The sequence below is a fragment of the Aquarana catesbeiana genome, linkage group LG02 (assembly GCF_042186555.1).
Source record: "Aquarana catesbeiana isolate 2022-GZ linkage group LG02, ASM4218655v1, whole genome shotgun sequence".
Classification (NCBI taxonomy): Eukaryota; Metazoa; Chordata; class Amphibia; order Anura; family Ranidae; genus Aquarana; species Aquarana catesbeiana.
Window position 1 is genome coordinate 178428540 of NC_133325.1, and position 26104 is coordinate 178454643.

General features: G+C 39.5%; 1 protein-coding gene across 2 annotated transcripts in view; it reads left to right on the top strand.

Moving 5' to 3' along the window:
• GLS2 (glutaminase 2) overlaps positions 1-26104 on the top strand; it is a 116484-nt gene that overhangs the window by 37679 nt on the left and 52701 nt on the right. For both annotated transcript variants that reach the window (XM_073613925.1, XM_073613924.1), the window contains exons 4-7: positions 3600-3729; positions 12556-12635; positions 17073-17236; positions 23015-23073. In XM_073613925.1, the coding sequence (XP_073470026.1) occupies positions 3600-3729; positions 12556-12635; positions 17073-17236; positions 23015-23073 (433 nt within the window). The remainder of the gene's footprint in view (positions 1-3599; positions 3730-12555; positions 12636-17072; positions 17237-23014; positions 23074-26104) is intronic.

Here is a 26104-nt window from a genome sequence, read left to right on the forward strand (position 1 = left end):
AGCCTATTTTTGAAATTTGGTGTTTACAATTTAAAATCCATATTTTTTGCTAGAAAATTACTTAGAGCCCCCAAACATTATATATTTTTTTTAGCAGAGAATCTAGAGAATAAAATGGCGATTGTTGCAATATTTTATGTCATACGGTATTTGTGTAGCAGTGTTTTAAATGCAACTTTTTGGGAAAAGGGACACTTTCATGAATTTTAAAAAACAGAAAAGTTACCCCAATTTTTTTATATAATGTGAAAGATGATGTTACATCAAGTAAATAGATACCAAACATGTCACGCTTTATAATTGCCCGCACTCGTGGAATGGCGACAAACTACGGTACCTAAAAATCTCCATAGGCGACGCTTTAAATTTTTTTTTATGGTTACCAGGTTAGAGTTACAGAGGAGGTCTAGTCCTAGAATTATTGCTCTCGCTCTGACGATCGCGGCGATACCTCACATGTGTGATTTGAACACTGTTTACATATGCGTCGTGACTTCCGTATGCGTTTTCTTTGCTGCACGAGCTCGCGGGGACGGGGGCGCTTTAAAAAAAAAAATTCTTATTTATTTTATTTATTTTTATATTTATTAATTGTGTTTTAAAAAAAAAAAAAAATTTGATCACTTTTATTGCTGTCACAAGGAATGTAAACATCCCTTGTGACAGTAATAGGTGGTGACAGGTACTCTTCATGGAGGGATCGGGGGTCTAAAAGATCCCGAACCCTCCTTTGCACTTCAAAGTATTCAGATCGCCGAAAACGGCGATTCTGAATACTGGGTATTTTTTTAAAACCGGCGCCATTGGCAGCCGAGTAAACGGGAAGTGACGTCGCTTCTGTGTTTACTATTAGGAGGCTGGAACAAAGCCATTCACGGCTTCGTTTCAGTCTGTCCCCAGCCGCCGGAGGCTGCCGATTGGTCATCGGGCCTCCCGATGGAACGAGAGGCCCGGTAAGAGTGACGGGAGGGGGGGCGTCCCCTCCCGCTCCTTCGGTATAACAGCCGAGCGTCTTTTAGCTGCATCGGTTGTTATAACTGGATAGCCGATCGCCGGCTCTAAAAAACAGTACCGGGATAATGCCTGCAGCTGCGGGCATTATCCCGGTATAACCCCGGAAAGCTGAGTACACACATCTGCGTACGCTCGGCGGGAAGGGGTTAATAAAAAAAAAAACCTTTAAAACCCCTTTAAGGTTTGAACATGCACTACAAACACAGATTTAGCCGTTGTGATATATATCCAATGTTAATTTTGACGTCAAATGTCGATTCAGTTTTAGTCATAGTCTTTTGACTAAAATGCCACTTTAGTTTTAGTCATATTTTAGTCATCTGAATTGTTATAGTTTTAGTCATATTTTAGTGGTAATTTCATTGACGAAAATATTTTCGTCGACAAAATTAACAGTGGTTCCACTGTGAAGTGTTTAGGAACTGGAGATTAGGGTTGAATTTCTTCTTCTGCACAAGTCAATGTCTAACCTACATTATGTCATTTTAAAGAGAGGTGGACTGTAATAATTGCAAGAAGTTTAGCAAATATTTCTGTTACCTTTTTTCTGTTCTGCAGAAAATGCTGTTTCCACTACTATATTTTTTTCTCAACTCATTTTTGAATGAGGGGGTTTGCCTTCATTATATTTAAAAGAGCAATCGTTTTGTTCTCATTAGAAAAACTACAATCTTTGTTTCCCTTTAGGTGAGGATGAGAGAAATTACCTCACCAAAATTAAACTGCTGTTGTAGGAAATGCTTATAATTTGACTTGCATTTAAAGTGGTTGTAAACCCTGTACAGCCACTTTTGCCTACAGGTAAGCCTATAATAAGGCTTAACTGTAGGTATTGTGAATATCTTCTAAACTTGCACCGTTTAGGATATATTCACTGTATCCGCATGTGCCGATGATGCACTAAATTAAGGGCTCGCTCATGCTGTTCCTTCAGTAGCTGTGCCGTGACGCGGGAGTGACGTCATTGCGGCGCCGCCCAATCACAGCGCCAGAGCCCGCAAACCCGGAAATAACTTCGGGAGATATGTTGCTGGTCACAGCAGTGTACGAGAACCACTTTTTTTTTCAGGGAGTTTACAAACACTTTAAGTGCAAAATTTGGGGAAAAAGCAATAAGCAGATCACACAGATTTTTGGATTTTTGGGTGAGTTTTATACAGGATGCACCCAGGCTGCCATATTGCAACAAAACAATCTTAGAATTTTTTGACAATTTGAAAAAAAATCAGTCACAGAATAAAATATAAAGCTGCTGTTTCAATAACATCAACATACATACATACATCTTATGTAACATTTATATATATATATATATATATATATATATATATATGTGTGTCTATATCTATCTATCTATCTATCTATCTATCTATCTATCTATCTATATATATGGCTTATGTAACACTTATACAGTGGAACCTCGGTTTGTGAGTAACGCGGTTAACGAGCGTTTTGCAAAACAAGCACTGTATTTCTAAAAATCCTAACTCGGTTTGCAAGTGTTGTCTCGCAAAACGAGCAGGATTCAGGCCAAAAGAGGTGTGCAGTACCGCTTTTGGCCTGAGCTAGGGGGCGCCGTAACAGCTCTGATCGTCAGCGTTCAGAAATGCACGGAAAGGGCCGAGGACAGTTCGGCTGACCTCGGCAAACCTCGGAAAGGCTTGTGAATGGAGTCTTTCCGAGGTTTGCTGAGGTCAGCCGAAGTGTGCTCGGCCCTTTTCACCCATTTCCGAGGCTCTCCAACGCTCCCCGCCTCTGGCCGCATGCGGTATTGCATCCCGTTGAAGTCAATGCGGAACAAATTATTTTCATTTCCATTGACTTCAATGGGAAAACTCGCTTTCATATGCGAGTACATTGGATTACGAGCATACTCCTGGAACGGATTACGCTCGTAATCCGAGGTTCCACTGTATGTTTTTGGGTAGTTTTTGGAATCATAGGAACTACACATAGGAAGAGTTTGTTGCATTAAGTCCTGTTTGTTGCTTCAGTCTTAACCAGTATTGCATATGAACGATTATATCAGGAGACCAGGGTCCATGTTGCAAGAGATTTACCACGTAGGGAGGTTTCATCTGATTTGTTTGTCTCTGCTGATGAATAGTGAATAATCATTAGCTCCCCATATGCAAGAATTGGGTATTGCTTAATAACAGATGTTCATATAGGGTTGTACTAGAGTCTAATGAATTGGTTTAATGAAGTACCCCACTGAGGGCCAGCTGGCATGTACAGCTCTTAAAGTGTATCTAGAGATACCTTTTGTAAAGTTTGGCTATTGTAGGGAAGGGTTAAAATCTGACTTTTTTGTCCTATCAAGGAGATTTCCCTAATTTTCTGGAGTAACACAACAGAAAGTGAAGTAACATCTCTCCAAAGTGAGGGGTAAACCCCCACTAAGAAAATTGTTATAGATATTGTACCTACAATAGTATCTGACATTATATAACTTTTATCACTTAAATCTGAGATAATTCATGTTGGAAAGTACTGGACAATTCTAAACAGAAAACAAGGGACATAAATGTAATATATTATGATCAGAAAGAATTCATATTACTTTATTTGTATCCTCTCAACAGGTGTGTCCAAAGTAATATTGTGCTCCTGACTCAGGTTGTCTGTAAAAAGTTTGTGATTCCAGATTTTGAACAGTTCACATTACACATAAACCGGCTGTATGAGAATGCCCGTACTATAAAGGAGGGAGAGGTAAGCACCCTGCATAGTCAATAAATGTGTTTAGTCTTCTAAAGTTTTATTACAAACTTAAGACCCCAAGGCACAATGCTTTCATTTGCAAGGACTGTACAAGTAATCCTTGAATACTAATGCTACTAAAGGTAATAAATATAATATAACCTAGTATATGCATTAACAGGAAATAGTAAAATACATTGACCACAGTGTGGTATCAGGGAAAACCAAATAAAAAAACACTCATCAATCATTTTCATTCTGTTTTGTTAATCCCATAACTATTGTGTAGTTCACACTACTGGCCAAAAACCAATAGAAAGTTACCATATTTGACCATGCACTGTTATTGGCAAACCATAAAGATAGCTAAGTTTGGTCCACAAGCTGGGTTTGCAAACTGTAGACATGCTAATAATATACAGTGACCACATGCCATAACTGTCATAATGTAACTAGATTCTCCATTGTGTTGTTTCTGCTGTCCATTACCTGGCCTTCAGTGATCACCATGTGCAAAGCTGCCCATAGTCTTTAAGAGGCAATCTACCATTAAGGCAATAAAACCTTCAAAGCAATAAGAATATTTTCAGAAGAAAACCAGTTCTTGGTGAATCTGACTATTGTTGGTCTAGGCCAGTGGTTCGCAACCCCGTCCTCAAGTACCCCCAACAGGCCATGTTTGCAGGTTTTCCTTTATCTTGCACAGGTGCTTTAAATCAGAGTCATTGGCTTGGTACTTTGGACAGCTATTTTATCTAAGATAAATTCCCAAAACATGGCCTGGCAATGGCAGTGCTTATCATGAGTGGTTAAAAGGACAAAAGAGATGGGTAAAATTAAGCTAATTTTTTACTTTTCTTCACACAAGTTCAGTTTACTAAAGCATCAGGAATATGTTATTTTTTAATACTGGTATTTTGCTTCCTAAGGCTTCCTTCACACTCAGTGTGTGCACACTACGGGATATGTCTGTTGTGGTGCATTTCCATTTATCCTGAATGGTACCACAATGAACATAAACAGTATATATTATATAGAAATGCACCTACTCTGCTCTTTTTCATGCTTTAACGCAGGTTAATGACCCATTCAAAGTAAATTGACTGCCTTACCATAACTCTGCATCAATGCATTAAAAAAAACATAAACTAGCTGAAGCTACCATTTGCAGATTGAACTAGTGTTTTTTTTTTTAGTATTTTTCAAAAGTAATTTGAAAAAATGATCACATGGTCACCTGCTCTGAAAGGAAATGCACAGTAGTTGTATGCATATTGTCTTTATTATAGTTAGGACTTTTAAAAAAATGTACATATATATTTCTTTTTTTTAGGTAAATATAAAATATAGATTGTCAATATTTTCCCTTCTGCTTTTCAGCCAGCGGGCAAGTTTTATGCTCCTTTTCACATTTCTACTCATCAGTCCTTAGTCATGTATTACATTTTATTTGTACTGTAAAAAAAATGTGTATCGACATAGTAAAACAAACATAACATAACAGTTTAAGTACTTAAAAAAATTAAACTAAAGCCTCGTACACATGATCAGATTGTTGTCAAAGGGATTGTCTGTTGACAGACTGTTGTCCTAAAATCCGACCCTTAGTACGCTCCTTCAGATAATTGTTGTCCAACTTTCGGCCAACAAATGTTGGATGGCAGGCTAGTAAATTTTCGGTGGACAACGGTCTGTTGTCAGATTTTCGTATTGTCTGTACAAAAGTCCGTCACACAAAAGTTGAAACACGCATGATCGGAATCAATGCTCACCAAACACGAAATTAACAGAAGGTGCCCAAAGGGTGGCGCTCAAGAGCTGAAATTCCTCGTAGTACGTCACTACGTTTGTGTTTGTTGGACGACAATTGTGTACCGTTAATTTGCAAGACAAGTTCCTGGCACACGCCCTTTGGACAAAAGTCTGACGCTTTGTTGGCCAACAATCCGATCGTGTGTACCAGGCTTTAATCTGCACTCTCCCCTCCAAATATATTTTTTTATCTCTATCTTTTTCTTTCCCTAATTCTCTTATTTAGCTTCTTTTCGCTTTGAGTTAAACTCATCGCCCATTATTCTCAGCAGAGCAATTGTCTTCGGCATCTTCCTGATATAGCTACTTGAAGCAGTCTAGGGTTAATGTGCAACTGAGCCTACCAAAGCACCTTTATAAGTGATAATAGTCTGTTTTCCATTGCTTTACCTACTGTTCTTTGGACATCTTGTTTACTATTGTTGCCTACCAAAAATAAATATGAAGCAAAAAAAAAAACTTTTACTGCTACTCTGTACTGTTCCTATAATGACCCTATATTTTTTTATGCCAGAGTATTCTGTACATTTTACAAAGATTATTGAAACATTCTTGCTGGCTAGAGTGGACCAAACAATCTAACATCCTTGCCAGCAAATTGCACTTAAGGGCACTTATGAACAGAAGTCAGTGTACTTATCAACATATTTTGGATAATGTGAGAACATATTTTTTGCCCCATTGGTTATTAATTGTTAGGAAACACTTGGTTTAATCAACCATACAGTAGTGCCATATGTGCAATGTTTACTATACAAACAGTATTGTTAGCACTAGTATTTGCTTTTTTACACCTTTTATATTCACCAGCTCTTGATATTATCTGACTTTATTTTAGCATAGTTATCTCATAAAAGTAAAAGGAGCCCAGGTGAAAATATTTGTCTTTTAGATTGCGTAGCTCACAAACGGTTTTATCAGCACAAGTGATTAGATGGACTATTTCTATGTAATGAGTGATCAGCAACGCTTTGCCATAGTGGACATAGAAGTGAAGGATTATTTTGCCAGAAAAAAAGAGATAAAGGGTATCCACATACATCAACTTGATGTCTGTGGACCGTGCTGGAGTGCACAAGTGTTGGGATATCACTCTTCCACACTGGAGGTGTCTGTCCATTCTGCTTTAGTAGCCTGGGCATACATGCTAGAATGATCTGCACATACTGTTCATGTCTATGAGCTCCAGGATAAGTACTTAAATTATTTGATTGCTTTTTAATGTCTGTAGCCAGCCTAAAGCAACAGGACAAGCAGGCTTAATTTGAAGGCTATCAGCCATCTTTGTTGGTCAGCTCATCTTTATTATTTATTTATTTATTACAGGTTTTTATATAGCGCTGTCAATTTACGCAGCGCTTTATACATATCTATTGTACATTCACAATTTGTTGATTTTTTTTAACAAAATTCAGTCCTGAGGGGAAGGCAAGAAAATATGTGATATTTTGAATACAATAATTGTAGCAGTATGCACTCTTGTTTAGAGCGTGAAATAAATAAGGGTTAGTTTTTGGATTCCCCCTACTTAAAATATAAATATGTACTATCTTGTCTGTTCCTATAATTGGCTATGTTGCAAACTTGCAGGTGCCACTCAAGGCTCTACCAGGTCCTCTGGTGACACCATAGAGGTGCGGATTTTTCCAAGAGAGGTTCCCCCACCCTACCGGGTTATTGGCTAAGCTCTATTTTTGAGCTCCCAAGTGGGGGATACTTCGTTTGTTTGGGTTGGACTTCATCCTAATAAGGAACTTCCTTTTTTCTCTGACTGGTGATCAACAAGCTTCACCAGTGACCACCTTGAGTAGATCATACCTCTTGGAGGAACGCTTTTCTATGTCCTGGTCGCGTTTGGGATAAATTCCCATTTTTGTTGGATGTACCTTAACCACTTCAATACTGGGCACTTAGACACCTTCCCGCCCAGACCAATTTTCAGCTTTCAGCACTGTCGCAATTTGAATGACAATTGCGCGGTCATACAACACTGTACCCAAACAATTTTTTTATCATTTTGTTCCCACAAATAGAGCTTTCTTTTGGTGGTATTTGATCACCTCTGCGTTTTTTATTTTTTGCGCAACAAATAAAAAAAGACCGAAAATTTTGAAAAAAAACAAGTTTTTCTTTGTTTCTGTTAAAATTTTTTGGAAATAAGTATGTTTTCTTCAATGACGGGCACTGATATGGCTGCACTGACGGGCACTGATACGGCGGCACTGATGGGCACCGATGAGGTGGCACCAATGAGGTGGCACTGATGAGGTGGCACTGACGGGCACTGATGATGAGCACTGATAGGCGGCACTGATGGGCACTGATAGGTGGCACTGGTATGCGGCACCGATGGGCACTCATAGGTGACACCGATGGGCACTCATAGGCGGCACTGATGGGCATTTGTAGGTGGCATTGATGGGTACTTATGGGTGGCACTGATGGGTACTTATTGGTGGCACTGATAGGTGGCATGGATGGGCACTGATGGGCACTGATAGGTGGGCACTGATGGGCACGGATGGGCACTGACAGGTTGCACCGATGGACACTGATGGGTGGCACTGATGACACATTGATGGCACTGATGCCCCTAAGGGTGGCATTGCTGGGCATCAGTGCTATATAATGGTGCCAATCAGTGCCTATTTGTGGGCACTGATTGGCACAGATTGGGCATTGACTGGGCACATTGGGCACATGTGGATGGCCATGGGGTACATACCTGGCCATCCACATGTTGCCCCTCTCCCTGGTGGTCCTAGTGGTGATCCCTGGTGGTCCAGTGTGGTGATCTGAGGGGGAGCTGCGCTGATAAACAATCAGCGCAGACCCCCTCCTGTCAGGAGAGCCGCCGATCGGCTCTCCTCTACTCGCGTCTATCAGACGTGAGTGAGGAAAAGCCGATCAACGGCTCTTCCTATTGACATCGTGATTGGACGCGGCTGATCACATGGTAAAGAGCCTCTGCCGGAGGCTCTTTACCAAGATCAGTGTAGCGGTGTGTCAGACCGACACACCGATCCACCGATTGCCACGATGCGCGCCCCCGCGGGCGCGCGGCGGCATGTTATCCTGCTGGACGTCATATGACGCCCAGTCAGGATAACTGAACCACCGCCCAGCCGTCATCTGCTATGGGCTGGGCGGGAAGTGGTTAAAGATTATAGTTCGGCTACCTCTGATATTTATCTACTCCTACTGGGCCCCCTAAATTTCCCAGATATTTAAACTATAATCGGGTCCACCTCTATACATCTCCTGGTGAACCCATATTGATGTTCGCGCTCTAATAGATTTTGATTTTCAGTAACACCTACCCAATATGTCCTGGAAGCAAATCTTTTGCGAAACGCGTTGACATGCATGTGTGGAGGAGTTATGGACCTGACTGTTTTCATATGTATACTTATTTTCTTACAATTTATTAGACATATTCCATCCTTTATGATTGGATCCATGCCTCCACGTTTGTAATTGGGTATCTGTTTAACGACTGTTTAGTAGTTGGTTGTTGATTTTAATAAGTGTGTATTTTTAACAATGATTGTAATAAGGTTTATTTTGTTATACACATACTGTCTCATGTTGTGTCCATAAAATCAGCCATTTTTTTAAAGGGTTTAGCCCATTTTCTCAATCCTTTTTTCCTACTACTTGGATGTTGACAAGGTGGCGGTCCTCCTTCCCTATTAATGGTGATAATATAATAACAATAGCTATAAAAATAAACACAATGCTCAAAGAAGCAACGGTCTTATTTATTTACAAAGAAAGTAGAATACTAACATAGAAATCTAAAGAATATTACAGAGCATATAGAAATAAAAGATCAGAGATGATATGTTACGTAAGTCCATCCTTAATGTTCTGTATCCTAGCTGGGCTCAAGGAGAAAGAGGCCGTTCATTGCTGGCCCTCACATTCCTAAAGCACTCACAAACACCACCCATTCTGATGCCCTTGTGCCACCCTGTATAGTCCTCTGTCCAATGAGCTACAATCTGTAAACTATAAGGGGCTGTCCTTTCTAATCACCAGGAAGTATAGTATTACTCTCAACATCCTCCAGGAAGTATGGTGCTGTCCCTCACCAGGTGGCATTGTTCTGCCGCAAGCAAATTCCATGACCCAGGTCAACACTCCAGTCCGCATCTGGCCCCTTTTGATCTTGTTGCAGGCCAGTAAATCAGTCATTTTAATCTCCGCATTACCAGGAGGTCTGAAGTGAGGCCTTTTTTCCCATACCCCACTGCCAGGGGGTATGCGTGACTCCCCTTCCAGATGAAGAATCCTGATGTGCACTCTTCTGTTATACACACCTGGCTGGGTAAACTGATTCTCCGGGTATTCCAAGACAACCTCCAGCAGGCCAGATAGCTCTCTGATAACCAGACTGTAAAAATCCTTAAATGTCTGATGAACATGATGCCTTCAAACAGAGCGGCATTACCAAAGTAGGAAGAGTTAGTCTGCGATGAGAAGGGGTAGGCACAAGCAATGACTCAGGTACAGTACATAGTATATTCCAGTTAAAGCATGAAGGATTCTGGAGTTATCAGTGCTTGTATAAAGGTCTAGTCAGTGGACGTGAAGCTTTTACTGCAGGTTTGTCATTAAAGGCTAAGTTCACCTTCAAAATGCCAAATAAAAGATCTATGCAAGGTTAAACTTAAAGGCTAAGTTTTTCTAAATTCCAGCCCCCCTATGTACCAATATAGCATTAATGTACTTTTTTTGCAAAAATAGCAAACCTTTCCATTAATTCTACAGACACTTACTTCACTTGTCCTCATCAATGTTTCCAAACGTATCCATTGCTTCTGCCTTACTTCCTGGTCAGACTTTAGGTCATCACACAGGAAGGAGTTGACCAGCTGGCCTCATTAACACACCCTGCATCAACCCTCTTACCTACCCATTCTTTTCCAGCTGCACGTTTTTTAAATGAAATGCAATCAATCAGTGATCACAATTCTCACTAAATACACAATCTACAATCAGATTGCATAGTGTATGGCCACCTTTATACAAGTACAAGTACATAGGATGGAGTGGACAGAAACACTCAGCTGTCAAACCCAATTCACATCTCTGCATAGCGGAAACTCGCATTCCCACATGTGTATTATTTTTTAGCAAGGTGGGAGGCGTTTTGGAGAATTTTCACTCATCACGCATAGGGCAGCCCATCCACCTGAAAGGGCTGCTCTACACGCAACAAGCGCCCCAAAAGAAGCTTCAAAATTTATTTTTTTTTAGAGTGGAGCTTGCTGCGTTTTTTACTGTGATTTTTGGTGCAGCGCATTTCTGAAATGCAAGGAAAAGCACAAATGTGAATAGAGCCTTATTGTTCTTGTGTTATCAACCATTTTCAAGGCTCGTTTTTCCTGTGACACGCATAGGGAAAACTGTTGATTTCAATTGGCTGCACTACATGTAGCTTATGGGACATTTTGGCGTTTTGTGGGTTGTGTGTTTTTTACTGTGCGCTTTGAAGCATTTGCAACTTGTTTTTTCACATGGCAAAATGTGTGTTTGCTTCTGTGTTTGGGGCACCATTAACAATTAATGGTACTGAAAGCACAATTAGTCATTTTAAGTGTATAAAGATGGCCATACATAATACAATCTGATTGTAGAATCTCCTTTAGATTTACCAAATGTATATAATAATAGAAAACACCTATCTAGCCAATCACGATGTATCCAATCAGGCAGGCCCTTGCACTACATAGTTGATGGTAGATCTAAAGGAGATTGTACAATCAGATTGTATAGTGTATGGTGAGCTTTGCAGAACCCAGGAGACCCTTCTCCACATAGGCTGTTATCTCATCTCTCATCTTCTGCACACTTCAAAATGCCAAATAAAGATCTATGCAAGATTAAACTTAAAGACTAAATTTTTCTAAATCCCAGCCCCCCTATCTACCAATATAGCATAAATGTACTTCTTTTGCAAAAATATCAAAGCTTTCCATTAATTCTACAGACACTTACTTCACTGTTCTCATGGATGCTTGTACAATCAAATTGTATAGTGTATGGCCATCTTTATACACCTGAAATTAGTAGTTGCGTTTTCAGTGCCATTAATTGTTAACGGTGCCCCAAACACAGAAGCAAACACACATTTTGCCATGTAAGAAAACAAGTGGCAAATGCTGAAAACGCACAATAATAAACACGCAACCCACAAAACGCCAAACTATCCCATAAGCCACATGTAGTGCAGCCCATTGAAATCAACAGGCTGCCCTATGTATGTCACAGGAAAAACAAGCCACAAAACGTGCGTTCCCACTCTGCTAGATGTGAATGGGGCCTGAAAGTGAAATTGGTGCGTTAACACAAGAACAGTGACCAGGAAGTAAGGCAGAAGCAATGGATATGTTTGGAAACATTAATGAGGACAAGTGAAGTAAGTGTCTGTAGAATTAATGGAAACCTTTTATATATATATTTTTTTAAAGTACATGAATGCTATATTGGTACATAGGGGAGCTGGAATTTAGAAAAAAAAAAAAAGAGGTGAATTTGAATTTAAAACAAGGTACAAATAACTGAGGAAGAAGAGCCTTTCTGCCGGTTCACACAGGGGCGGCACGACTTGCAGGTCGACTCACCAAGGCGACCTGCACACGACTTCAGCGGCGACTTGCAAAACGACTTCTGTATAGAAGTCAATGCAAGTCGCCTGAAGTCGCCCCAAAAATACTACAGGAACCTTTTTCTAAGTCGGAGCGACTTGCGTCGCTCCTATTAGAATGGTTCCGTAGTACAGAACAGGACGCAACTTGTCAGGCGGCTAAGTCGCCTGACAAGTCGCCCCTGTGTGAACCGGGACTTACAGTAAATATGATTTGTTTAACAGGTATCGGTATATCTATGAATATATGTAAACTATGAACACAAAACAAAGTTGGTATGCCACCTATAATCACAATATATAAAGATTTACACAGATACAGAGAGTCTAAATGCTTTGTTATCAACTGCTTTATGTATTTTTCTTCTTTTTAGGTGGCTAACTACATTCCACAGCTTGCCAAAGTCAGTCCTGACAAATGGGGAGTGTCACTTTGCACTGTAGATGGACAAAGGTGAGACATTTGCTTCACGTTTACACAAAAACACGCTACCTTACATAGATATAGGCATTTAACTTTCAAGGAGTTTTTTATTTATAATAACGTAAAACAACAACCAGTGGGCATCACAGTGACAGGTAACATAGTACAAAATACAAATTTGCAGCATCATAAGATAAATCATCATAGATTAATTGCAGTCTAGAAATCTCAGTATGTAAAAAAAAAAAAAAAACCCTAAAATGAGATGTAGCAACAAACAGAGTGAGAGATCTGTGACTTTGAGTAACAGCAAACATTATTAAAGAAAATAACATCTTAATAATATTTCACGCAGATGATACCAGTAGACAGCAGGTGTTGCACTGAAATAAAATCAGCAGCACTCACATGCCAACATCACATAAACAGAAAGAGTAAAAAAAAAAAAGAAACCACGTATAATAAAAATACAAAGAAAAAAAAGAAAGGGGGAGAGGGATCCAAGGGAGTCAGAGAGAGGGGGAAAACCAGAGAAAGAAGGGAGATCTAGGCAGAGAGGGGGGCAATGAAGGAGAAGTGGAACCTGTAGACCTTACCGCCCTGGCGACCTGAGAGAGAGGAACATGGAGATAATTTGTCCAAGGTTCCCAAGTGCATTCATAGAAGATCTGACAGTCATTGACAAGATATAGGCATTTAAAGAACACATCCAATAAATATGAGAAAGAATGGGGAGGCTGGGTGGCTACTCTGGGTCTGGCCCCTGGTGCTGGATAGACTATTGCTCTAAAGTATTGTATCTCAGGTTACTGTGGACATGCATGTCTCAGGTCTATCAGTGCGGGGAAGGGGTTGCCCCTCATATTTACAGTTTGTTTCATTCCAACGGAAATGTGAGCCTGGAATGTTGCTTGTATTCCTTCCCATTTCATACATGTATACTGTATTCTGTGTGTAAATTTAAGCATGAGATTCACTGTTATTATAAGTTTGTGAGAGTGGACTCTCTGAAATTGTACTGTTCTTGGACTGTATGATTTAATGTTATTTCAATATATAGAAAAAACAGAAAAAACACCATCCAAAATTTCAACTGGATTCAAAAGGTGACATTCAGATTAAGGATATGTTCTTGCAGATTTTAGGAAAATTCAGAGTCCTGTGTGCAAATGTCACTGTACAAATCTTTCTTCTGCCCTGGGAAGGGTTAGCACCCTTGTCAGTTTTTTTTCATTTTATTCACAGTTCCACAGGAGATGTGTACCCTCACTTCTGGTGTTTCTGGCAGCAAGTTATAGGAACTCTCCAAAAAGCAACACAGACTGAAAATATTTTATGGCAGAGTAGAGGAAGGCCAGATATTTCATTGCTGTCTGTGTTCCTATGACAGATTTTACCCCACTTCCTGTCCGGTGAAATCATTGTCAGCAGGACAGGAAGTGAGGTGGAATCTCTCTAACAGAGCTCTGAATAACAGTAAAAACCCATCAGGTGTTCTTGTCCTTCCCCACTTAGTCAAAAACTAGAAAAAGCTTTTGACCTGCCATAACCCTTTAATACCCTTAACAAAAAATCTCCATTACAGGGTGCGGGTTATTGAACTTTTTGACTCGTAGTGTCAAAGGGTAGAGAGAGACAGACCACTACACTGTGCAAGACTACTATGTAGCCTTCCAAATAAAGTGCTAAGGCAGTCCTAGACCTTTCAGTTTATTCTATTTGAACTTCACCCCTCCTCTATAGGATGAACTACCTATATCACTATTTTATCCTTATCTGACGCCACCTCTGTGTATACCTTCTGGCTCTGCTTCCTGAGTCATGACACAGAGTGCAATCTGATTACATTTCTGATCAAGAAATCAGTAGTGCTTCCTGCGCACAGATACTGAACTTGAAGTTATTACAGAGCTACTGCCAGGTAAGGATAACAGAGGTAATATATTCTGGCTGCAGAGGCACAAAATCCATTGTCATGAATAGAATAATACACTACCTGCTACATGACCTTGTTGCAAAAGAAATTAATTGTACAACTAAAATGCTTACAGTACATATGGCAATATTCAGCACGTTTAAATTTAAAAACCAATAAATAAATCAAGGTGTCATAACAATTTAAATTTTTTACAATTTTGATAGAAACTGTTGGTTGTAGGCTGTATTGATCTGTTTGGTTATTTTTGCGGTTGAACAAGGGTTTAACTTCCCCGTTGACTTTAGTTACAAACTTTATAGCAGGCTGCACCTAACTGGTTAAAAGCTGCAATATCTGGTCATTTATTAACAACATTCCTGACTGTAGGTAGAATATACTGCAGGTCATATGACTTAAACACATAAACGAACTAGTGCAGAACAGATGATATAATGTATAGGTGATTGCCCAAAGGGTAGAAACACAAATAGAAAAATCAGCACAAGGGACATAACCCACAGTTAGTATGATGTGTCCCTTGTGTTTATTCTTATTCTTTTAGTAGTAATCTAATTTTTTTGTCTTACAATATTTTTTGCAGAAAATTCATTAGTTTTAGTTACTAAGTTTTTGCTTAGTTTTTTTTTTGCATTAAATAGCTATTTGAGAATTGAATGCCTATGTTATAAACATGCAAGGTGGTAAACCTCTTCATTTTTACTGCTGTTTATGTCGCCTTCAGAACTATTTAGCCAAATACATAGAAATTCCCAAAAATTTGACGTGCGGGCCGATGTGTGCAGACACTTTGAGATTGGGCCTGTGCAGCCACTTCTGCCCACATGTCAAACTTTGACATACAATTGTGTCTGTGCTGTTGCAGCATGTGCATCCACTTCTATGGGCTGCCTGCATCCGAGATGGATTATTATTATAGGTACTTACATAGCGCCATCAATTTACGCAGCAGCTTTTCATATACATTGTACAGTCACATCAGTCCCTACCCTCAAGGAGCTTACAACCTAAGGTCCCTAACACAAATTCATACATATACTAGGGCCAATTTAGACAGAAGCCAATTAATTTACCAGCATGTCTTTAGAGTGTGGGAGGAAACCCACACAGGCACAGGGAGAACTGTCATGGTTGGGAAACGAACCAGTGACCCTTTTTGCTGCTAGGTGAAAGTGCTAGCCACTACACGACTGTGCTGCACAGGCATCAGTTAGCGGCTGAGCACGGAGGACGGGACTAATCACCTGACTGAATGTGCCCTAAACTGTTGTGAGAGGGGGACCACCTTAGCAGGTGGTAGGGGAACCCATGCTGCAATTCCCTTGTGTAGGGGAACAAACAGCTTCCACATAAAGGGAGCACAACTTCAAGTCCTTATTTTGGGTATGTTTTAGCTTGGTAAGCAGCAGAATGTAAGCATTTGATGGGAATTGTCTCTTTTTCTCTGTCTATTTCTCTTATCTACCTGCTTTCTCTATAAAGCTGGTCATACACTAGCAGCATTGCATTAGAAAAATTACATTTTGGAAAGTTTGTTTAATTTTCTAATGGTTAGTGAGGTCAAATCTATGCTTGTATTCAACCAGAGGAAATTCAAAGGAGCAGGATGTAAAATTTTTCTCAAACTAATTTTTACCAGTGTATGTGGTTTTTGTTTGGGAAATTCCATTCATACCAAAAACAAATGCTAAAACCAGTCAAAATTTTGAAGTACTTTTAAACGACATTTGCATTATCAAATGTACTGATGGGATTTTTCTTACGAATAGTCTTTTCAAAAACGACCTATATATGGCCAGCTTAACTGTTAATGAAAAGACCCTTAATCCAGGTAAACCGAAGAGCTCAGGAGGAGCCGATGTACTAACAATCCCCTGCTGAGCTATTGTGTTCTGACAGGGGAACAGCCCCCTTTCAGAACACATCAGTCAGCGCTTTCAGTCATTGGCTGGGAACGCTGATCAGATGCCGATTGGCAGACCTTTTCAGTCATGCCCCTTCGACGGAAGCCGGATGTATGCCCGGCTTCTATCAAACCAACTGTCATACTCACAGGCCAAATGTTGGCTGGTTTCTATTGAACCAGCCGATACCACCCGATATTCGGCCCGTGTGTATTCAGCTTTAGTCCTTAAAGACATATTCCCTTTTCTTTCAATTTCCCCCTTCTCTTTCTCCACCAGTTCCGTCACCAATCTACACAGTATACATTATGCATATGGCTGAGAGCAGATTTAGGTAGCTGAATTACTAAACCAGGAAGATAAATTGCCTAATGGCATGAGAGAAAGCAACTAGTATTCAGAAGAATAGGTCTGTAATGGCAGATATTTCTTTCTAAGTACAGGATCTGATTCACATATATCAATGGGTGGTGTATTCACACAGAAGTAAAACCTATGGACTAAGCCTTTAATACTGATGAGTTGTACAACAATGAAGCACATCCCAAAAGAAATAAATGGGTGCAAATGTGGTTATTTTATTTGTTCAAAGCTACTTGACCTCACCATTTCTTTTCTCTACAAAAGGCACTCAGTGGGAGACACCAATATCCCATTATGCCTGCAGTCCTGTGTGAAGCCTCTTAAATATGCCATTGCTGTGACTGACCTTGGTACAGACTATGTCCATCAGCACGTAGACAAGGAGCCCAGTGGTCATCGGTTCAACAAGCTGTCACTGAATAAAGAAGGTGAGAGATTTAGGTTGTCCATACCTGAATGTAGTATTCCTGAGTCTAGATGGAATATAGCAGATTTAAGTTTGATGATTGTTTTATTTGGAACTATTTTTGTAAAAAGAAGCATAAAAGCAGTGATGATGCGAAAAGTTTAGTAAACTTAGCAAATATAAATAAATTAGGCAGTGCTAATATTAAATGAAAATAGTTCAAACACTAAATATATTGTAACATATAAAGTGCAAACGTGCAACAAATCAGTGCTTTTAAGTGAACTATTGGTCATAAAGAACGAAAAGTAATTCATATAACCAAAAGTGCATAATTAAAAAAATATAATTGTATTAATCAGTCCATTCAGGTAGAAATACATTTCCTAGTGTTGATCCAAAAAGTGTAATCGTGGAATAACGATAATTGGCTAGCGCCATTTACCAGAAAAGATGGACCATAAATTATAATGGTCAAAAACGCATGTGTCACAACAATATGGACCGTCATCCAGCATGTAGATAGCAGACGCTCAGCAGCGAGTTCCAGTATAGCAATAAGAGGAAAAATAAACTGCTATGGTGAAGCACGACTGTGTTCTTGCAAATTGATTAAAAAATATTCACAGACAAACAAATGTCACTAAAAACAAGAAAGAATCCCAGCAGGCTGATGGATCGTATTGGCCGGAACGCCATATGCCGACAGTGCAGGCTCGGCCTCAGATTGTACAGACGGAAAAGCCATTTGCTAACGGCCAATGGTGTTTGATGAGGTCAGAAACTAGCTATGCCCTACGTGTTTTGTCACCAATGATGTTGTCAGAGGCTGTACGTAACCTTAGCAACTGATCATATTTCATTTTGCTGTAGCAAGTCAGTAAAATAGTATTTGGGATTGGTTGCTATGGGTTTCTTTATCTATCCATGTAAATAACATGGAAACATTATGCAGTAGAAAGTTAGAGCAAGCTTAGATATTTACATCCTCCTCCCCTCTGGCTGCACATGTACAGTGACCCCTTGTATAAGACTTGTATAAGTTTGTCTCACGACTGGAGGCACATTTGGGGAGGCAAATACAACCATCTGTGGGAGAAGTTATGGTAAGGAGGGCCAAATTTTTCTGCCACATTCACAGAAGCAAAAGGTGAATGTGTAATACTGCGCTGTCTCTTTAAACAATAAACAGCAGCTAGCACAGCAAACAGACAATTGCAAAAATTGTAAAGTAAAAATAAAAGTGCAGCGCAATGTTGTGAATCTCACAATCAATAATGAGAAATATATGAAACCTTAATTAAATATGTTCACAGTGATAATACATCAATATTAAATAACAAATGAATAAATAAACGTGAAGTCCATACGTTGCAGAAACCCAATGTGTAGTGAATCCAAAAAAATGTATAAATAAAAACATGTTCACAGCATCTTCATGACAACGAGAGTGAAAACAATTCCTGCAGAAAGTTTACAAGTAGATAATCCGCCACCAATTAGATGAAGGCTACCAGAATGTTTGAACCCAAAAGGGTGTATGCCCAGTGAGTCAAACAAGCTTGTGGTGATATGCACCAAAGATGAGGGCATCAAATCAGGTGACCAATAGTAAATGAATCTGTTTTTCCTACAAGTCTTCAAATGGCTCTCAAGGGTAGTAAACTCCAAGGTAGATGTTCATGGAGCGAGATGGATAGTTTCTCCCATGCATTCATATGTGTAGTTGAGAATGAGAACAAAGTGCCACATAGCGTGATTCCATAAAAAGTATTGAGTATTTATTAAAGTTAAAAAACTCACATTTTGAGAAGATAAACAGCGCTTGTGGTACATGTATAATGGCAGTAGTGGAGCCCGGTGATTAGAAGCCCTGTGATTAGAAGCCCTGTGATTGGAGCCCTGTGTTCTCCTTCTCAACTACACATATGAATGCCTGGGAGAATCTATACATCTCGCTCCATGAACATCTACCTTGGAGTTTACTACCCTTGAGGGCCATTTGAAAAATTGTGGGAATACCAGATTCATTTACTATTGGTCGTCTGATTTGATACCCTCATCTTTGGTGCACATCACCACAAGCTTGTTTGACTCACTGGGCATACGCCCTTTTGGGTTCAAACATTCTGGTAAGCCTTCATCTAATTGGTGGTGGATTATCTACTTGTAAACTTTCTGCACGTTTATTTGTTCATTTGTTATTCAATACTGATGTATTATTACTGTGAACAAATTCAATTAAGGTTTCATATATTTCTCATTATTGATTGTGAGATTCACAGCATTGTCTTAGTTAATGTTGAGATGTGTTTTTAGCGCTGCACTGTTATCTTTACATTCACAGAAGCACACATACCTTAGGGCTTATATGAATGTATTAAAAGAGGTTTACTCTCCAGTGAGACATAATTTGCTCCCTGTACAAATCATTAGTAAGAGCAGGGCTTTTTTTCTTAGAGAATAGGTGCAGGAACTCCCCCTTTTGGGAGTTACCCATTGTCTTTGCCCCTACCTACCTCAGAGCACCAGTCCTTGGTTCCACCCCCAGCACTGCCCCTTTTAGAGAACACAGAACCAAGTAACATTTGTGGTACTAAGTAATTTGTATGGAATTTGTTATTGATAACAAGAAAAGCAGGAAATTGACCCCCCACAGCTAACAACAATAGACCCACCAGCAACAATACATCCCCCCCGCTGCAACAATGGACCACCTACAACATAATACTACCCAGCATCAATAGACCCTCTAGCAGCCAGCTATAATAAGCTGCTCCCTCAACAGTAGACTCCTCCCAGTGACAACTGACCCCCAGCAACATAAGACCCACCTCAGCAACAATAGATCCCCCACCAGCAACAAAAGACCTCCCCAGCAGCAATCAACCCTTCTGCAGAAATAGATCCCCTCCAGCAACAATAGATCCATCAGCAGCCAGCATCAATAGACACTGTAGCACAACCCAGCACTCCTTGCCATTACATACATTCAGTGGTGGAGGTGCCCGAACTGCGTTCCCCCGCGTTCGAAAAAAAGCCCCGAGTAAGACGTCATCTAGAATATGCAGTTCAGTTTTAAAAACTAGTTCACAGGAGGGCAATCAAACTGGTAGGGGGAATGGCAGAGTTCAGCTATGAGGAAAGATTAGAGAAACTGAATTTATTCTCTCATGAGAAGAGGCTACAAAGGAGGAAAATGATCACCATGTAAAAATACATAAGTGATCCATATAGTGAACTTGGTGTAGCGTTATTCACTTTAAGATCATTACAAAGGACAAGAAGACACTCTTTATGTCTGGAGGAAAGGGGATTTAACTTCCGCATATGGAAATGATTCTTAATAGTAAGAGCTGTGAAAAATGTGGAAAAGACTCCATCAAGAACTAGTTCGGCCAGCTCAATGCATTGTTTTAAAATGAGGCAGATGTATTCCTAAATGCACAAAATATAGCTGGATTTTAACATGTATTAACACAAATAATAACACCAGAGATTGTTAAACCAGGGAATATCCGAAATTATTTTTCTCCCCACTGGAGCAAATTGGATCATGCTTTGCAGGTCTTTTTTTGCCTTCCTCTGGATCAACTGTGGGTTTAGGATTCTGTATATGCAGCTTTTCTATTATTTTATTTATTAATGTATTTTGTAGTTTATTTATTGTTTTTTATTCCTGTTTTTTTTTTTTTGTTTTTTTTTTAGATGGATGTGTTATTTTTCAGCCAGACTAACTATGTAATTTTTGTGAGAGGAAATTAAACTTTTACCTTGTACTGGTTGCTTTTGTGAATAATTAATTTAACATGCATGCATACATACAAAATGGAATTTCTTTTTAAGATCAAAAATCGAAATTTTGCTTGTTTCAGGAAGACTGCATAAACAAGCAGCTTTCAGTACTCGAGACCCAGAAAGACATACACACACAATCTTCATCTATCCATTATGAATATATTGTTTCTTTATTTTTATATTTATAATTATTGTTTTGAGCAATTTCAGTTCAGCATTTCCAGCAGTAAAGAATGTATGCGTAATAACATCTGCCTGCGTATTTACCAGTAAAATAATTTACTAGTGTAGTACTAACCAGCTACCGGTTCAGACTAAATGCTAGTACATTCTCATCTGCCCAAAACTAGCTTTGTGCTTGGGTGTGAAAAAGACACATTTATGGGACATTTACAAAAAAAGATTTATGGGATCAGCTGCTTTCACATGAGTGTAAAAAAATGGCATGTACATAACCTGGCCTTCTAATCACAGAAAATGTATACAGCCATCCATGAAAAGAGTCATTTTGTACATTGTATTGATAAAAAGCCCGCCCTTTTTTTTTTTTATGAAAATGTTGCAAAGATGTAATACAAGTTTAAATCTTTCTATTTTTTTAGTTATTGTACTTCTGTTATATTACAATTACAGTATTAAAAAGGCAGCATGCAGATGATACTGCAGCCTGAAGGTGGCAGTGTAGGCTGAAAGCTTTTTGTCAGTGAAGCCATCTGCCTGCATGGGATTATTATGTTTTAGCTGACTTTGTGATCACATGATCAGGAACCACTCTGACAGCTGGGATTGAAAGCCAGCAGGCATATCTCTGGCATAGGGCATCATGGGTGACTTTGTACATTTATTTATTTATTTATTATGGCATGGGTACAAAATACAATTTTTAAGATAAATATTAAATATTTGAACATGTCATGTATTAAATGTTTAATTGTAATTATTGAAAAGGTGAAGCTCTGTTTTCATCTGATTGGACTGAAAAATGCACTGGATTATGCTTGCACTACTTGTAAAAGTGCAGTGCACCAAACCGCAGGGTACTGCAGTACAATGCAATTTGGTGCCCACAAATGCACTTCATTTGCGATCTGCATTTGGGGTGCTATTAACAATACAATAGCACCCACATGCAGATCACAAGGGCAGTGTGCCTATCCCACATTGTGTTCTGGTGTGAACTGGACCTTGATCATAAGCTAGACATGTTCAATTCATTTTGGTCTGAATGTAAATATGGACAAAATTTTGGTTACATACATCTGAATCTCCGAATGAAATAGTAATGAATTTCATTCGTTGAAATTAATTTTGTTTATTTTTTTTCCAACTAATTCCAAATTATCACAACGATTTGAATTCTATGTGAAGACTAGCTGGTTGTTAAGGAGCAGGCCGAAAAACCAGCCGCCTCGTCCTTAACAGCTGATGACGTATCAGCTGTCAGCGGGCTTCCCCACTGAGAGCTGAAATGTAAACAAAAGAATGCCGGCAATAAAAAAATGCAGGAAAAAACAGTGTGGGGTCCCCCCAATCCATATCGAGGTCTGGATTCTAAGAGGAACTCCATGCCAAAATGAAAACCCCCATGCAGTTTTTTTTCTGACTTTTCTATTGCTGGCATTCTTTTGTTTACATTTTAGCTGTCAACGGAGAAGCTCAGTGACAGCTGATGAGTCATCGGTTGTTAAGGACACAGCGGCTGGCTTCCCTGTCGGCTCCTTAACAACCAGCTATTCTTCAAACAGAATTCTAATTGGTCAATCATTTTTCAACCGATCCGAATTTGAAACGTTATGAAAATTTGGAATTCATTAGAAATGAATAAACTAAATGAAATTAAACAAAACAAAACTAAACAAATTCCGAAACGAATCAATGAAACAAAATTAGTAACATAACTAATCTATTCAAAACGAAACACATTTTTTCCTTGCCTATCATAAGCACCACTTTTAGTGATCTAAAATTTAAACATGTTTACATATTTATTTATATTTGATAGATAAACCCCACAACCCAATGGTAAATGCCGGAGCAATTGTTGTTTCATCATTGATTAAAGTGAGTATGAATCCAGGTTACAGTTTGTAACAAAGCAAATGTATGTGTTCATTTGATAAAGCTCTATATGGGAAATGTCTAATTTCCCCTTTATTACATGTAGATTTGTTACTAGCTTAGGGCTCATTCACACTTCTGCATGTTGCTAACATGCTGAATGTGAATTTGGATAGTAATACATTGAGAACCCCATAGTAGCCCTTAAAGTCTATAGAGCTTTGTTAATTGTGGTGATTAGCCTTACAGATGTTATAAGATAAAAATAGCAAAGTTCACTTAAAATCTGGCTAGACATTTTTCAGTGACACTAGTGGCTCTATATTTGTTTTAGTTTATTATACTTTTCCTTAGAATTAGCTGAAGCCATAGCAACTTTCCTGTATTTAAATTTGTGTTAAACTTAAATCACTTAAAGCAGAACTAAACTCTCTCAATCAACAGTAACTATTTTTAATCTTTATGCTGATAGCCTTAGTAAATAGATAGGAAAGTATATTATATATATATATTTTTTAAATCTTTTTTTGTTTTGTTTTTTACACTCTTATTAGTTGCTTTCTGGTTTCTGGCCTAGGCCAAAATGATGTTATACATCCCAGGAGTTTTTATAGGCATTTTGTTTCTTTCATCTGGAGGAGGGGAGGAGGGGCTTTCTCAGCTAAGCATACCCTCCTGTCTTCATGCCTGAGCTAAGGGAAGATGGATTCTAGGCAGTAAATGCTACATGAATCATCTGCCCTTACTAACATTGCCATGGCTAGAAATGCTAGAGAGTGTTTTTCAAAGTGATTTCTCAACAAAATAAAGCATGGAGACATGGATGGATGGGTGAGTTTGATTTGGATAGTGAAAATGAATTAAATGGGGCAGACCAGTTTGTCTATTGGTTAGCACCTATGGCTGGCAGCTCTAGAGTCATAGGTTTGATCATATTACTACCATGACACTACCTGTGTGGAGTTTGCATGTTTTCCCTGTACCTGCCTGCGTTTCCTCCGGTTACATCCCACACTCCAAAGTCATGCTAGTAAGTTGATTGGTTTCTGTCAAAACTTGCCCTAATATAAATGCTATTTACTTATTTAATTACTTAAAGTACTTCTATAGTGCCTACACACAATACATACAGTACATACCATGTTTCCCTGAAAATAAGCCCAGGTCTTATATTAATTTTGGCACACAAAAACACACTAGGGCTTATTTTCGGGGTAGGGCTTGCCATTTAATCCCCAGTGTGAACAGAGTAAAAGTGCTTGCAAACTGCTAGAATCCTCACCACCACAGTAGAATGTAATGTAAAAAGTATGTGTGTCTGCCACCTGTGTTGTGCCACATACCTTCCTATAGCGCAGCTCAGAGCTTCCTTGACCCCCCTGATTGATCTTCCCCGACACAAGCACTGCAGAGGGAGGGGGGCCGAGATCCCCGCTGACAGCTGGAAGAAGAGAAGAGCAGCAGGGATCAGCTGGGCGTGGCTCGGCGCTTTCCGTTGGCCCTCCTGTGCTCTCTTACCCGCTCCAAACCTTGCAGGGGGGACAAATTCCCCCACTGACAGCTGGGAGAGGAGAGCTGCGGGAGGTCAGCTGAGAACCGAGCGGCTCTATAAGAAGGCATCTCACTCAACTATACCACAGAAACACACTCTCCACACATAACACTGCAATAGAGAGAATTCCAGCAGTCCACAATCACTTCAAACTAGGGCTTATTTTCGGGGTAGGGCTTATATTGCAGCCTTCCTGGAAAATCGGGGTAGGTCTTATTTTCGGGGAAACACGGTATATATATATATATATATATATATATATATATATATACACACACACACACACACACACACACACAAGAGTTCTTCAAAAAATTTCCGCACTTTTTCTTACTTTATTAAGGTGGTTGTAAACCTCAGACATAAAGTATAAACAAATCATACCCATCTATAGTGTGTACTTATCTCAAATAAGAGCACTAAATGTAATTTCTGTTTGTTGCGTCGTTCCTCTGATATCTACATGAATCACTTCTGACAAGTTTTCCTGACACTAAGAGAAAAAAAGTGACAGGGGCGGAAGCTCCAGCTGATTAAAAGCCTCAGCTCTGTTCCTGTGTGCTGTGTGGTGGGGAGTGTGTCCCTTTCCTCCAATCAGCTGTCAAAACTCTCTTCACTGAGCTCTGCAGAGTGTAACTTTAGCTCTCCGCCCCCTTTTTTCTGACAGCTCAGACAAGCTTTATACATTCTGGACTTTGAATAGATGTAGAAAAGTGAAGACTGCAGATAAACATGTTCAACTTATGTCGGAGGATTTATTTCATCTCTGTGTATCACCCGAGGTCAGTCACTTCACTGGGTATGTGTAAGGGATTACAACCACTTTTTTTTTAACAGAAAAAGTTTTTTATTGAGCAATAAGACAGTACAGATTTAACAGGAGTCATGCATAAGATCTTATGACATATAAACAGCTAGAGTTCTGCAGCGGTATATACACATATATTTGCATGTTATCTTCTAACAACGTATAGTGTATCCATAGTTCTCATTTTAGTTTATGTTATTAGTAGGTGGGTTAGAAAATCATATGCATTCATATAAAAAGTAGAGTTGAAGAAGGGTGCGGAAGTCTTACCTGTTCGATGGTGGCTAATCCCTGTCCCCCTAGCCAGAAGCAAAGGAGGGGGAGGGGGGAAAGGGAAGATGTAGGGAGCAGAATGGGAGGGGAGAGAGGAGGAGGAGGGGGGGAAGGGGGGGAGGGGGAGCAGGGGGGAAAGGGGGGGCCAGCATCAACCCCAGCTCAGCTTACTAGTAAACAAAATTTATAGCTCGGAGCTCGGAAAGCCAGCACCAGTTCAGTCCTACCTCGCCATACCAGACAAAATGTGGGTACTAGCTACCACTCCAATTCAGCAATCCCCGACCTTACTCATCTGCATGCATCTACCCTGTTCGACCAAATTTTATCATATTTCTGTGGGCAGTTTCTACTTTCGTAAGTAAGTCTATACAAGGGTAACACACTATTGATCGATTTCT